This window comes from Nicotiana tomentosiformis, chromosome 4, assembly GCF_000390325.3.
Source record: "Nicotiana tomentosiformis chromosome 4, ASM39032v3, whole genome shotgun sequence".
NCBI classification, from domain to species: domain Eukaryota; kingdom Viridiplantae; phylum Streptophyta; class Magnoliopsida; order Solanales; family Solanaceae; genus Nicotiana; species Nicotiana tomentosiformis.
In genome coordinates, this window is record NC_090815.1 from 11,544,548 (window position 1) to 11,559,980 (window position 15,433).

The window sequence follows — 15,433 nt, forward strand, 5'->3', positions numbered from 1 at the left end:
CAATGCTTGATCCTGCAAAATGAGGGCCACAGTATAGACAGAAACACAAAACAGTCCAGTGAAGTGAAAATATCATAATTCAGTTGAAAGCACTTTAGTACAGTCAAACCTCTTTATAACAGTCTCATTTGTTCTGATATTTTTTGGATGTTATAGAGAAATGTTGTTGTAGATGATTGTATATTATAATATAACATAAAAATCGATTCCGAGAAAAAATTAATTTTTATAGTGAATGACTGATATATTGAGATGTTATGGAAAGGTTTGATTGTATAACATAACATAAATATTTATTTCGGAAAAAAACTAGTTTTTATAGTGAATGACTGTTATAAAAAGATATAGTGAATGACGGTTATAAAAAGATGTTATAAAGAAGTATGACTGTAGAACATAACGTGAGCAGAATTCTTTTCTCTTTTCTTTTCACAAAATTAACTATGCGTCAGTCCCAAACAAGTTAGGATCACCTATATGATTCCTCACTAACTTTTAACAAAAATGTTAAAAGTCCTTTTCCTTCACATCTTTGGCTCTCAAAAACTGAAAAGTTATATACAACAAAAGGCTATTTAGCATCAGTGTAAAGATAACATCAAATGCTAAATTTCCAGCTAGATCAAATTAAGAATTGTAGACTGCTAAGTTGCTTGGTACAAATTTACGACATATTTCCTAGTTTCCAAGATTCAGTCTACCTAGTAACATGTTCCATGATTTTCTCTCATTTCAGGTAAGTATATATGGTTAAAGCTGTAGTCATTCATTCTCATGCCAATTCAAGTAACAAGCTGAGGAGAAGCAGCTGGCCTCGGGTAAGACGAAGTTTTTCTTCTTGAAGCTTCATCGGTACAGGTTCTAAGATGTCTCCTTTGCGTTTGATCACGTTTGAGACTTCCTGATTCATTTGAGTTCTGAAGTTGCTCTAGTGCCTTTACGACCTCGTGCATTTTGGGCCTGAATTTGGGTTCTAATGCCAGGCATTTGACTGCAAGAAGTGCTGCCTTCAGTGCTCCTTCCAATGAGTACTGACCTTCTATACGCGGATCCATAATACGAAGGACTTTTCGTTTACTGGAAAGAAAAGGCTTAGCCCATTCAATTAGATTCTGCTCCCCGTGAGGGCGGTTTTTGTCCACCACTCGACGGCCTGTCATCATTTCTAGAAGAACAACCCCGAAACTGTATATGTCACTTCTTGCAGTTAGATGGCCTACACAGGTGAAAGTGACAAATCACAAAGTGAAGAAAAATTTTACTCCAGGAAATCAGGGTAGAAAATGGTATACTAGCATTCACTCGGAAATGCACTAATGATATATCGGACCCGATATTTAGAAGCGGAAAGTTTCAAAATTTCAAAGCCTACACGGCTCTTTCAATTCAGATGGCTAAGAGAATATCCCAAACAGGAGAATCGGGCCAATGAATATGTTATTTATTCATTTTAGTAGACGCAATAATCTATCTTTAATATGTCTAGATGGATAAAATATGAATGGTTAAAGATCAAGAGGACTAGATTTTGGTGAATAGGATCATATAACAGAAAAAGGCAAATAGCAATACATTTCTAGTTTCTTTTAGAACACATGGTATTCAATCTTCCTCGTCGAGTGCGAAAGAATCTTAGACAAACAGAGGACAATCATGAATTAAAGAGAATAGATAACTCTTAAGAGAAGCATTATATACACGTGTGTGTAAGCATTATATACATATGCGTGTGTGAGTGTGCGTTTCAAAGATCAAAAGGGAACAAAATTGCCTGAAGAGGGGGATGTCCGGACAGAAACAGTTGAAGGAGTAATCCAAAGATGTATAAACTAAATTAAGAGAGGACGTATTACCTGTGGCCATATACTCGGGAGCTGCATAACCATAGGTGCCCATTACTCTAGTAGATACATAGCTTTTACCGTCCACTGGCCCATCCTTTGCCAATCCAAAATCAGAAAGCTTCGCATTGTAATTCTGTCAGTTCGTGGCATGGAGAGATTGTAAGAGGACTACACAAACATTCTTAAACTTTTAAAAGACTAACTTTAAAAGTTGTTTCACATACAGCATCAAGCAAAATGTTAGATGACTTGAAATCGCGATATATAACTTTAGCTTCCGGACTGTGGAGATAAGCCAGTCCCTTCGCTGCCTCAAGAGCAACCTTCATGCGGAGATTCCACGACAAAGGTTGGAAATAAGTACTCCCTGTTCAAGATATAAATAACAAAAGTTGAGTCATGATGTTATATGGATGATATTATTGATGTCCCTAAATACGAATGATCGTTTTAGACAAGCTATACTCACTTCTGAACAGATGATTTTCCAAACTTCCCCTAGGCATGAACTCATATACCAAAAGCCTGTGTTCATCTTCTAAGCAATATCCAATCAATTTCACGAGATTAGGATGAGAAAGCGAACCAAGGTAATTGATTTCTGCCTGTAGTAAAAGTTTGCCAAAAAACCATTTAATCAACTTATCAAGATCAAGACACAGATAACATGACCAGCTAACTACATTATAGTTAAATATTCTATCTTTAACAATTGTGATACACCTTTAATACATTGATCAACCTCGGAAATTTAAAGGGGAAAGTTTATTTACCAGCCATTCTTTGTGACCTTGAAAGCCCTCTTGGTTCAATCTCTTAACAGCTATAACCAAACCAGTTCCCGGCCGTGCAGATTTAAATGTATGCTCATCGATCCAACCCTTAAAGACACAACCAAAACCACCTTCTCCCAACACACTATCCGGACGGAAGTTCCTCGTGGCTACTCGGAGTTCATTGAAACTAAAGCTTTTCAGATTTGAGGATTCAAGGATCTCATTCTGGCTTCGAGGAGTCAACGGAGCCGATGAATATGAAAGCCTACTACTCAAGTCTCTTCCATCACTTGCTCCTGCAAAAGAAACGTGGTTACTTATCAGTTATCTCTAGTAATATCATGTCATAGTCACAAAGGCGGATGCAGCATGTTTGCTACGGGTTCAACCGAAACCAGCATGTGTGAGTATATATATTATATATATATGCAAAAAGATCCTAAATTTCCAACAAATATTAAATTTCGAACTCATAATTCCAAATTTAGAAATTTTCCATCAACCTTCATTTCCACTGAGCTATAGAATCTTGAACATAGTAATTGTCTACAAAAGGTTGAACTATGATAGCAGCCTAAGAAAATTGTTTTACTATTCTCATAACAGTTTGGAGAAATATTTTGGTACATAGAGATCCAACAGATCCCATATATAAGCCAGAAATAGTCTTATAAACCTAGTACACAATTGTTTTAATTGATCCTGTAAAAACTAGAGACCATGATTTTAAATCAAAATTGAAAAAATATCCAAGTTGAATTATGACAGTTGGAACAAATATCTTAGTACAAAAAAATTGCCTCTATACTGATCCATAGATCTCAGAAATAACCAGGAAATAGTTCCATAAACCTTATACAAATTTCTTCCAACTGAACCTATAAAATAACACACCATGGTTTTGAATCAAAATGGTTAAACAACAACAACAACAAAAAAACCAGTGTAATCCCACAAGTGGTATCTAGGGAGGGTAGGGTGTACGCAGACCTTACTAACTTGAGAAGGTAGAGAGGCTGCTTCCGATACACTCTCGTCTCAAGAGAGATCTGAATTAGAATATCCAAGTTGATTTATAGCTAGATAACTTTATAACAAAACCATAATTTTCCATAAGTAGTAAAAAAGATTCTACCTCCACCAGTTTCATTAGAAAATCCAAGTTCATTTTATAGCTAAGATAACTTTATAACAAAAACCAAAATTTTCCACAAATAGTAGTACTAGAAAAACAAACTTAACTTTACCAGTGAATATATCTCAGCTAATTTAACATATTTTTGATGTTGGTTTTAAAGAGGGGATAAGATACAACAACTAGATAAACTTAAATGAATTCTATTTACCAGCGTGAAGAGGAGACTCAGCTTTAATTCGAACACTGATACAAGAACCCATATAAATTTGGCAACTAAAGCTTCAATCTTTCTTCTTCTTCTTTTTCAAGAAACTAAAAGGCAGAGTGTAGACTGTAGGATTACATAAACTTAAACTTAGAAAGGGAAATCAAGAAAAGCCAAAAAAGACCAAAACAAAGAAGTGTGAACAAAAAGAAAAGAAAATGTAAGTATATGTTAGAAAAACAAGGAACTTTGTTGGGTTGGTTTCACGAGAATCTCTTCTAAAAACTTTGGCAAAGGGCCAAATCTACAAAAGGTTACTTTGACCTTTCTTCTTTGTCTAGTCAGTTTTGTAGTCTTTTTTGCAACTTGCTTTTTGATACAAACACATATACTTTATATTATCTAATATTCATACATAAAATAGACTCAACTTAATTGCAATTCAACTACTAACAGTTGGCTTTTTGTACTCTTTGGATTAATATAATCTTTTATGTGTCATCATTAACTTATAACGAACTTTACCGTGCTCACATACACGTAATCTAACTCTTATTTCCTTCTTAGTTCATTTCCAAGAGAATAAATTTTTCTTATCTAAAAATACATTAATTTTAACCTTTTATTTTACTTTTAACTAGCAGTTTTTATAGATACATAAATATATGTATATAATACTCTAAGGGCTCATTTGGCACGAGGGGTAAGGGATAATTAATCTTAAAGTTAAATTTGAGATGAGTTTATCTCATGTTTGATCAGGATAAAATCGTGGTATAACTAATTCCGAAATTAGTTTGTAGTATTTTGTTTTCTTCCTATAGAAAAGTGGAATAATTAATCTTAAAATAACTTATTTCTCAACCAAACGACCCTACGTTTTAAAAGATGTTAACTTCTTCTTAACATATGTGCTAATTAAACAAAAAACAAATGGCTGATGCACAAAGCGCTCCGTAATTATGCAGGTTTCGAGAAAAAGCCGTACCCCTACAGGTACGATGTAGACAACTTATTCTAGTTCAATTATTAATGATTACTTTCACATCTCGAATTTACAACTTATAGATCACGCAAAAATAACTTTATCATTGCTTCAAAACTCGCATTTTGTACTAATTAAACATATTCACACACACATATATATATATATATATATATATATATATATATATATATATATATACCGAGGGAGCAGACAAATAGTAAATGGAGGGTAGGACCAGCTTAGCTTCTAGGGCATTAAAGCTTATCTTGTGGCTGCTGGCACTCATGTGCTCTGGGCAGAAGAAGACAAAGAGTCAAAGAGTGCATTTGATGCAGCCATTTTCAACCATTGGATTCATCAAATCAAGAACAGTCAAATAAGTTTGCGGTGTTGGATAAGGAAAATTCAATTTCTAGAAGGTTATGTTTATGTTTTTCTTTTAGATTTAATTATTTGATCTCTGAAATTCATTAATTCCATTAATTTGAATGGATCTACTCGAGAGTTAAAACGGTAGAAATGACACCATATAGTAATTCTAGAGAGACTGGTATTTAGGCATTACTCAATGGATCCTGAATTTAGTTTTTTAGTTAAATTTTTTAGAACGTAAAGTCTTAAAATTAAAATTTTTAGTTTAAATTTTTAGAAGGGAAAAGGTCCAAAAATGACCTTGTGGTATTCGAAATGGATCAATTATAACCCTCGTTTAAATTTGAATCCAAAAATGACCCTACCGTTATAAAATGGGTCTAATAATGCCCTTGTGTTATTCAAAATGGATCAATAATGAATAAACCGAAAAAATATTGAACCGTCAAATTGAAAAAAAAAAAGATTTTGCAAAATATTTTTATTTTTTAAAAACTAATGCATATGTAGTCCACTGCTTTAGGAAAAAAAAAAATTTCAATAAATTTCCAGTTTTTTAAAAATTTTTTTCTAGTTTTTACAAAATAAATACTTTAAAAAAACTAAAAAGACTTTAAAATATATATTCTGCAAATTCCTTTCTTTTTTTAGTTTTTACAGAATATATATTTTTTAAATTTTAAAAGCATTTTAAAAAAAAAATTCAGGGCATTATTGATCCATTTTGAATAACACAAGGGCATTATTAGACCCATTTTATAACGGCAGGGTCATTTTTGGATTCAAATTTAAACGAGGGTTATAATTGATCCATTTCGAATACCACAAGGTCATTTTTGGGCCTTTTCCCTTTTTAGAATAAAATAAGTACTGGATAATTCCTAAATAACCGCTCTAAAAAATAATTATTTGTATACTTTTCACGATAATGCATTTTATATTAAAAGATTATCTATTAAAGTTTGAAATGAGACCTTTAATTGAAAATGAGGGGTTATAGCCCTTTTTTTTACTAATATTTATAGGGAAAAGGTCAAATTTATCCATATACTATTTGAAATTAAATAATTTAGCCCTTCATCAAACTTTTAGTCCACCAATTTTGTTATAACTTAGGATTCGAGTCAATTTACGCGTATCTCAACTAATTTCACGGAATATTTATTATCTTCCATCATCAACCGGGTAACTCTGTCAAGAAAGGCTTAGACGGACGAAAAGTATTCACCTATTGTTTGCCTTCTGGAATTTGAACCTTAGGTTTAAGTTTTTTAACTTAAATCATTGATCACTAGATCACATTCAGACCCTTGGCGCATTTTTGGTTCACCATTACCCTTGTTGTTAAGAAAAATATCGCTTTTGCCCGTGAACCCCCTTTGAAGCTCCAATCTGAATGTAATTTTAAACTATAGTAAAAAAATAAGGGGTAAATTTATTTTATTTTTTCGAAGAATTTGGACATATAGAGTCCGTTCATTTGGCCCTTGAATTTCTATAAATGACAAGAGCAAATACAAGACTACTTGCTAACAACAAGATTATGAATAAATCATAAGGGGTTGTTTGGTAGAATGTATTAGAGAAAATAATGCATGGCTTTTTGTATTATTAATTCCTTATTTGGTACACTTTTTCAACATATGTATTACTAATGCAAGTATTAATTCTACTACATATTTGGTATTATCCTATGTATAACTGATACAAAGCAAAATTATGGTATTAGCAATATCAAGGCTATTAATGCATGCATAGCATGGTTAAAGATAAAATTATCCTTAAAGTCCCTTAAAGCCCCTTAAAGCTAAATAATATTGAGGGTATTTCTGTAAACAACTAATTTTCTTAAAAATCATGCAATGCATTTTAATATTTAATACACCACACCAAACAGTAGATATTAAATAATCTCAGCATAACTAATGCTTGCATTATTAACTCATGCATTACTAATCACAACATTACTAATATACCTTATTCGGTATTATGCTTATACACCCTACCAAACGGCCCCTAAGTGTATTGTGTAAAATTAAGCCATTTTTGACGGTACAAAGAGAAATTTGAAATATTTTCTTATACATTATATTAATGTTAATTAATGTTGGGTGTGTGATTAGCTGTTTAAAGTCAATTTGTTGCAACTAAGGTGGCACCAACTGTATTTTTCATTCCAATGTGTAAACTGTGAAGCTTTAGTTAGCTTTCATAAATGGACAAAAGATAACTAACGTGTGGTGGGGGTTGTCTCATAATTGCCTCATAAATAAAAGAAGAAAGGAGGAGCAGACACCTCATTTTTACTTACGTCAGACTTGACATAACGATGCCGTAATATATCTATATATATATATAAAAAAATTATTTGCAGTTGATAGTTGACATTTTAAATAACCATGAAAGAGAATATATGTATACGCAATTTACGCACACATAAGCAACTTTTGGAGCAGATAAAAGATTTTAATTTTATGAATTTAAATTTTGAATTTTATTATAATTTATTTATTTCGAAATTGATATACTTAATTAATATATTTATAATATATATGCTCAATTCGATCTAAAACTACTGTGATTTAAGATGAACACATGTATTTCCTTCTACGTTTGTCCCTTCCAATATTTTACCTTTTTGTTAGCTTTATTTTAGTGAATGTAGCCATAATAGAGAATATACATATATACACGTAATTTTATACGGATCGTTTATATTAGCAGATAAAGAAAAGTTAATCATTGTATAAAATTTCACATCACTTATATGACGTTTGGTTTTGATACCACATAACTAATGTATCGAGTTTGAAGTTCATTTCTTCACTTTGGTTTTCAAAAATAGTCATAATATTCATATGAATACCAAGTCTAAAATGACAATCAACCTCTCGATTGGTACGAGAGATAAGAAATAATTAATCTCAGGATTAAATTTGAGATGAGTTTATTTCACATTACGTTGAGATAAAATTATGATTTAACTAATCACGAAATTAATTATTCCGATTGTAGTATTTTTTTTATCTCTATGGAAATGTGAGATAACTAATCTCACGATAACTAATTATAAGATAACTTATTTATCAACCAAACGATCCCTAACAAAGATCGTCCTTATCATGGGCGTATGTCACCGGTCAATATCACCTTCTTTCCTTTATACTGTTCTTTTTTGAAGTATTAAACTAAATAGTGTCGCCCATTAAAACGTTTAAACTAAAAATAGTTAGCATAATATATATATATATATATAAAATTGTATATAATTGATGAATAATAATCTATATATTATGGTCAGCAAAAGTACTAAATGGTGAATCTATTAGGGTAAAATCGTTTTCTTTTTTCTTTTTCCTTACTTTGTATTTGGATTATAATAATCGTTCATGTGCATGAATTTTAAAAAATTCTTATCGCAATCTTACAAGTTACATGCACCCAGTCAAAAGGAAGAGGAAAACTCAACCCCAATGTGCCAAACTAGACCGAAGCTTCGAACTGACTGTTGGGACTTTGACGTCTAGTCTCTACACAAACATAATATCTTTTCTAAGTTAAAACGTTTTATCAACTGATGGTAACATTCTCAATATACTCAGTTATAGTTTAGTTTTAGCTCTAGTTACATTTTCCCAAAGCCCGGGTTTTCATATTTTTCACTTTATAGAATGGACGTTTATTTTGTTTTCTATCCTATGGTCGATGTTCATATTAGGGTTCCGAATTATCTAGATGATTCGTGTTCTTAACTTTTACGGTTTTCACTGAAAAGTCGAAATTAGCTCAAGTGAAGGAGCTCTCAACTAAAAGATCATAAGTTTCATTCTCGCGTTTAAGGTCCATTAAAGGGGTACGCTCGTTATAGGATTTTTTTCATACACAAGACTCAGAATCTAAAACACTTTTGATTAAGAGCTTGAGAGATAATATCCATTTCAACACAACTTTTTATGGATTATGCAAGATGTTACTGTTGGGTTTTTAAGCTTAAATGTAGCTTAAAATTATTGGGGTTTTAAGCTTAAATGTAGGTTAAAAGAGAGTGAATGGGAAATGGAGGGAAATTGAAAATATTTGAGTTTCCCTCATTGACAAAGAGATATTGTCTCATATTGGAAGAGGAAAAGATTTTGATGGGTATATATACAATTGCACTCACTACTAGAAATCCGGTAAAAATTGACTAAAAAACCGACCAACGTTGGTCGGTAATGGCCAAAAACCGACCAAAACGCGACCATTTACCTGTGGACGGTATTTTTGTGGTTGGAAAGGAATACCGACCAAAGTTGGTCGGAAATTACCGACCAACTTTGGTCGGTCAATTAAATTCAAAAAAAATATTGCAAAAAAAACCGACCAAAGTTGGTCGGTATTTTAATTATGTAATAAAAAGATTCACCATCTGGGAATCGAACCGGGGTCTATACTGTGGCAGGATACTATTCTACCACTAGACTATTGGTACATTTTGTTTTAAGACTGTCTTTTATTTGATTTATACTCTTTAATTGTATTTTCGCACGAAAATAACCGACCAAAATTGGTCGGTTTTATTAAAAAGTAAAATTACCGACCAAAGTTGGTCGGTTTTTTTAAATGACCCGTCGAATTAACCGACCAATTTTGGTCGGTTTTTTTAATATTAATTTTTATTTATTTTAATTGAAAAATCGACCAAAGTTGGTCGGTTTCTTGAAACACAAATTTCGCGGGACTCAAAAATAGTTTTCCGCATTTTTGCGCCAAAGAAAACCGACCAAAGTTGGTCGGTTTCGTAAAAACAAAAAAAAAAAAATTAAAAAACCGACCAAAGGTTTGTTGACCGACCAAAGTTGGTCGGTCGACCTTGGTCGGTTTTTGCCGAATTTCTAGTAGTGACTTCTTCTAGCTCTTAAAGAGTTAAGAAGAAGGCAAGCTTCGCGCCGTCATCGTCGCTCGTTCGGCTTCGGCTACGGCTACGGCTACGGATTTGGTCAATTGATTGATTAATATTTTGGACCAAATTTATTTGTTAATAGTAAATATTAATAGAATTGTTATTAAATATCCGATTTTTTGTAAATAAAATATTAATATTAAATCCAAACGTAATAGTATATGCCCTTCGCTTTTTGTAAAAGACATTTACAAAACAGTCTGCACCTCTTCGGATTTGAAGAACAGTTTGCACCTCTTCAGATTTGAAGAAACAGTTGACACCTCTTCGGATTTGAAGAGTTGCACCTCTTAAGATTGAGCTCAACATTGGCTATAAATACAGTCCATTCTCTCAGATTTTCCATACGAATTTCTGACTTCTTCTCCTTTCTTCTGCATTGTTTTAACTTCAAACAAAGCAACAGTAAGTGTGATTTGCTACCGATCTTTGTGTTCGCTAAAATACTGGTGTTTGAAGTATCGCTACACCAGTGTGTAATTCGTTCTATCCTGGGAGAAAATAATCCACAAACTTGGGTACTATGAGGGGATTAAATTCTTTAAGGAAACACTATGAATTCAATGGACTCGGATTAAATTCTGTTTCGTTTACATTTTTGTTTATATGTTATTTTATCTTCTCTAGAATTATTTTACAAATACAGTTCAATAACAAGCTTAAGGAATTTAATATTTTCTGTATTTGTGTTATACTCATTGTTTCTGGAGACTAAAACCTGTGTGGTTTTCTACTCCAGTGGAGATTAAAATCTACGTGATTTTAACGTTTGTTTGTGTCATTCTTTTACAGAAATGACGAATGACAAGGGAACCAGACTGTCCCTATGGTAACTGCCAATGCATCGACAAGCCGAACAACACCGACATTGGCACCCGCAGAAAAACCCAAAAAAGTTTTCGGGATTGATTTCAAGCGCTGGCAGCAGAAGATGTTCTTCTACTTGACGACTTTAAGTCTGCAGAAGTTCATTAAGAAAGATGTTCCTGTTCTGCCCGACGAAACTCCAGAAAATGAACGCTTTCTCATGACTGAGTCGTGGAAGCATTCTGATTTTCTATGCAAGAATTACATTCTTAGCGGACTAGAGGACGATCTGTATAACGTCTATAGTAATATAGAGAAGTCAAAACAACTGTGGATAATGCTTGAAAGAAAATACAAAACGGAAGATGTCGGGTTAAATAAATTCGTTGCCGCTAAATATTTGGACTATAAAATGATAGATAGCAAGTCTGTTATTACCCAAGTCCAAGAATTGCAAGTGATTATTTACGATCTCCTTGCTAAAGGTATAAGTCAAATTAATACTAATGTTGAAAGTATTAATTATATTATTTCTACTAACAGAATTTTCGCTGAAGGTCTTGTCATCAATGAAGCGTTCCAAGTTGCAGCAATGATTGAGAAGTTGCCTCCTTTGTGGAAGGACTTCAAAAACTACTTGAAACACAAACGAAAGGAGATGTCCCTTGAAGATCTTATTGTTCGGTTGAGAATCGAAGAGGACAACAAAGCTGCTGAAAAGAAAAGCCGTGGAAACTCAACAATAATGGGAGCAAACATTGTTGAGGATAGAAAGAGGAAGAAGTCTTATGGACCGAAAAGCAATCCAAGAAAGAAGCGGTTCAACGAAAATTGCTACAACTATGAAAAAGCTGGACACAGATTTGCAGATTGTCGTGATCCAAAGAAAGACAAGAAGAAGGGTCAAGCAAACATGGTTGAAAAGCACGAAGATATCGATGACTTATGTGCTATGCTTTATGAATGCAACCTGGTGGAAAATTCAAAGGAGTGGTGGATTGATTCTGGAGCCACTCGCCATGTTTGTGCTGTTAGAGAAGCGTTTGCTACATATGCTCTTGTTGGACCGGAAGAGACGCTTTCTATGAGAAATTCTGCAACGGCCAAAATTGAAGGATCTGGAAAGATATTTATGAAAATGACTTCTGGTAAGGTGGTGACCTTGAACAACGTCCTTCATGTTTCCGAGATTAGAAAGAACTTAGTCTCTGCTGGACTTCTTGTTAAGAATGGGTTTAAGTGTATTTTTGTATCCGATAAGATTGTAATAAGTAAGAATGGAATATTTGTAGGAAAAGGTTACCTCACTGAGGGCCTTTTCAAGATGAATGTAATGGTTATTGAGAATAATAATAAAATTTCAGCTTCTTTTTACTTACTTGAGTCAAATGAATTATGGCATATACGTTTGGGTCATGTCAATTACAAAACCTTGCGGAAAATAATTAATTTGGAAGTATTGTCTATGTTTGAATGCGACAAATCAAAATGTCAAATATGTGTAGAATCTAAGTATGTTAAACATCCTTATAAGTCAGTTGAAAGAAATTCAAATCCTTTAGACTTAATTCACACAAATAGTTACGACATGAAGTCAATACCATCTCGTGGTGGAAAGAAGTATTTCATAACTTTTATTGACAACAGTACTCAATATTGCTATGTTTACTTACTTAATAGTAAAGATGAAGCAATAGATGCATTCAGGCAATACAAAAATGAAGTTGAAACGCAACTTAACAAGAAAATTAAAATGATAAGAAGTGAAAGGGGTGGCGAATATGAATCTCCTTTTGAAGAAATATATTTAGAATATGGAATAATTATCAAACAACGGCCCCTTACACGCCCCAATCCAATGGGATTGCGGAAAGAAAGAATCGTTCATTAAAGGAGATGATGAACGCATTGTTGATAAGTTCTGGTTTGCCACAGAACTTGTGAGGGGAAGCCGTTCTTACAGCTAACCGCATACTAAATCGAGTACCCCATAGAAAAACACAATCCATTCCATATGAAAAATGGAAAGGAAGGAAGCCCAACTTGAATTATTTTAAAGTGTGGGGGTGTTTGGCAAAAGTGCAAGTTCTTAAACCCAAAAGAGTAAAAATAGGACCGAAAACCGTTAATTGTGTTTTCATAGGATATGCGACCAATAGTAAAGCATATCGATTTCTGGTTCATAAATCAGAAAATTTCGACATTCATAATAATACGGTTATAGAATCAGATAATGCCGAATTCTTTGAAAATATATACCCGTATAAAAAGGAATGTGAGTCGATTGGTGAAGGATCTAAACGACCTCGGGAAGAAACAAAAGAAAGTACACTTAATCAGAAGGATCCAAGACGTAGTAAACGTCAAAGAACGTCTACTTCATTTGGACTAGATTTTGTGACTTTCTTATTGAAAAATGAGCCTCGAACATTTAAAGAAGCTATGTCTTCTTCGGAATCATTATTTTGGAAAGAGGCAGTCAATAGTGAAATAGAATCCATATTAAACAACCATACATGGGAATTGGTTGATCTTCCTCCTGGAAATAAACCTTTGGGTTCTAAATGGATTTTTAAGAGAAAAATGAAAGATGGTGGCACTATTGATAAATATAATGCAAGACTTGTAGTCAAAGGGTATAGACAGCGAGAAGGTCTTGATTATTTTGATACATACTCTCCAGTTACAAGAATTACGTCCATACGAATGTTAGTAGCATTAGCTGCAGTTTATGGTCTTGAAATTCATCAAATGGACGTTAAGATGGCCTTCTTAAATGGAGATTTAGAGGAAGAAATCTACATGGAACAACCTGAAGGGTTTGTGATTCCAGGTAAAAAAAAAAGAAGGTATGTAGACTTGTTAAGTCTCTTTACGGACTAAAACAAGCACCCAAATAATGGCATGCGAAATTTGACCAAACAATGTTGTCAAATGGTTTAAGATAAATAAATGTGATAAATGTGTGTATATTAAAAATGTTCCAAATCACATAGTCATTGTTTGCTTATATGTGGATGATATGCTGATAATGAATAATGACATTGCCAACATAAATGCGACTAAGCGTATGCTAACTAGCAAGTTTGATATGAAGGACTTGGAAGTTGCTGATTTAATTCTGGGGATTAAGATCAATAAGACTCCTCAAGGTCTGGCATTGTCACAATCTCATTATATTAAGACAGTACTTGGAAAATTCAAGCACTTAGGGTTTAAAGTTGCAAAGACTCCAATTGACGTGAATCTTGCATTAGTAAAGAACAAAGGCCAAAGCATATCACAATTGGATTATGCTCGTGTGTTGGGATGCTTAATGTATATCATGAATTGTACACGACCAGATATAGCTTGTGCTATAAGCAAATTGAGTCGATACATGAGCAATCCAGGTCAATCTCATTGGATGGCAATGAAATAAATTTTGAGATATTTAGAACATACCTAGGACTTTGCTTTGCACTATAGTAAATATCATGCGGTGATTGAGGGATATTGTGATGCAAATTGGATCACCGGTTCAACTGATTCTAAGTCCACAAGTGGATATGTATTCACTATTGGTGGAGGAGCGGTATCTTGGAAGTCGTCCAAGAAAACTTGTATTGCCCGTTCTACAATGGAAGCTGAGTTCATAGCCTTAGATAAAGCTGGTGAAGAAGTTGAATGGCTCTGGAATTTCTTGGAAGACATTCCATTTTGGCCCAAACCGTTGGTACCAATATGCATACATTGCGATAGTCAAGCAGCAATTGGAAGGGCTGGGAGCGTGATGTATAACGGTAAATCTCGTCATATACGATGAAGACATAAAACCGTTAGGCAATTACTCTCTAGAGGAATTATCACGATTGACTATGTAAAGTCAAGCGATAATGTATCGGATCCACTTACAAAAGGCCTAACTAGAGAGGTAGTTGAAAAATTATCGAGGGGAATGGGACTATGGCCGAGAACAAGCCATTGTGGCGGTAACTCTACCTAGAAGACTGGAGATCCCAAGATCTAGGTTCAGGAGATCAAACAAAGTCATTAATGACGGTTCAACATTGTCAACTAAAAGTTTGGTCCATTCTCGTGATGAGACAATGTTCAGTACCAAGGATAAAGCATTAAGGCTTTTTAATGATTTTTAAATTTGATACGGGATATATCAAATAGTGTATCTACGGGATGACACGTTTAGGAATCACCTATGTAAGTGTGAAGTGTTAGCCGCTTCAAGGGGAATTTTGTAAGGCCGATTCTCTACGCACTTATTAAAACAGGCGGTGTTTATGGCTGAAACAAACACAACAATGAGAGCCAAAGACGGTTAAGGGTTGGTTGTGTAATTTATGATTGTCTAAGTATACACCAAA

At 33.6% G+C, this 15,433-nt stretch overlaps 1 protein-coding gene across 1 annotated transcript; it reads right to left on the bottom strand.

The window, feature by feature from the left end:
- Positions 1-505: 505 nt before the first annotated feature.
- On the bottom strand, positions 506-4,185 carry LOC104116847 (receptor-like cytoplasmic kinase 176). The gene is made up of 6 exons (XM_009627790.4): positions 3,967-4,185; positions 2,618-2,916; positions 2,314-2,449; positions 2,069-2,211; positions 1,854-1,977; positions 506-1,216 (listed from the first exon to the last, which is right to left on the bottom strand). Exons 1-6 carry the CDS (start codon positions 4,016-4,018, stop codon positions 783-785), a joined length of 1,188 nt encoding a protein of 395 aa, XP_009626085.1. The 5' UTR covers positions 4,019-4,185; the 3' UTR covers positions 506-782.
- Positions 4,186-15,433: the final 11,248 nt, after the last annotated feature.

Excerpts from the sequence above, each read along its gene's own strand:
- LOC104116847 (XM_009627790.4), bottom strand. The coding sequence starts at position 4,018 with ATGGGTTCTTGTATCAGTGTTCGAATTAAAGCTGAGTCTCCTCTTCAC. Across the intron at positions 2,450-2,617 it reads AAGGTCACAAAGAATGGCTG|GCAGAAATCAATTACCTTGG; the intron begins GTAAATAAACTT and ends CTTTTACTACAG. Across the intron at positions 2,212-2,313 it reads GGAAAATCATCTGTTCAGAA|GGAGTACTTATTTCCAACCT; the intron begins GTGAGTATAGCT and ends TATCTTGAACAG.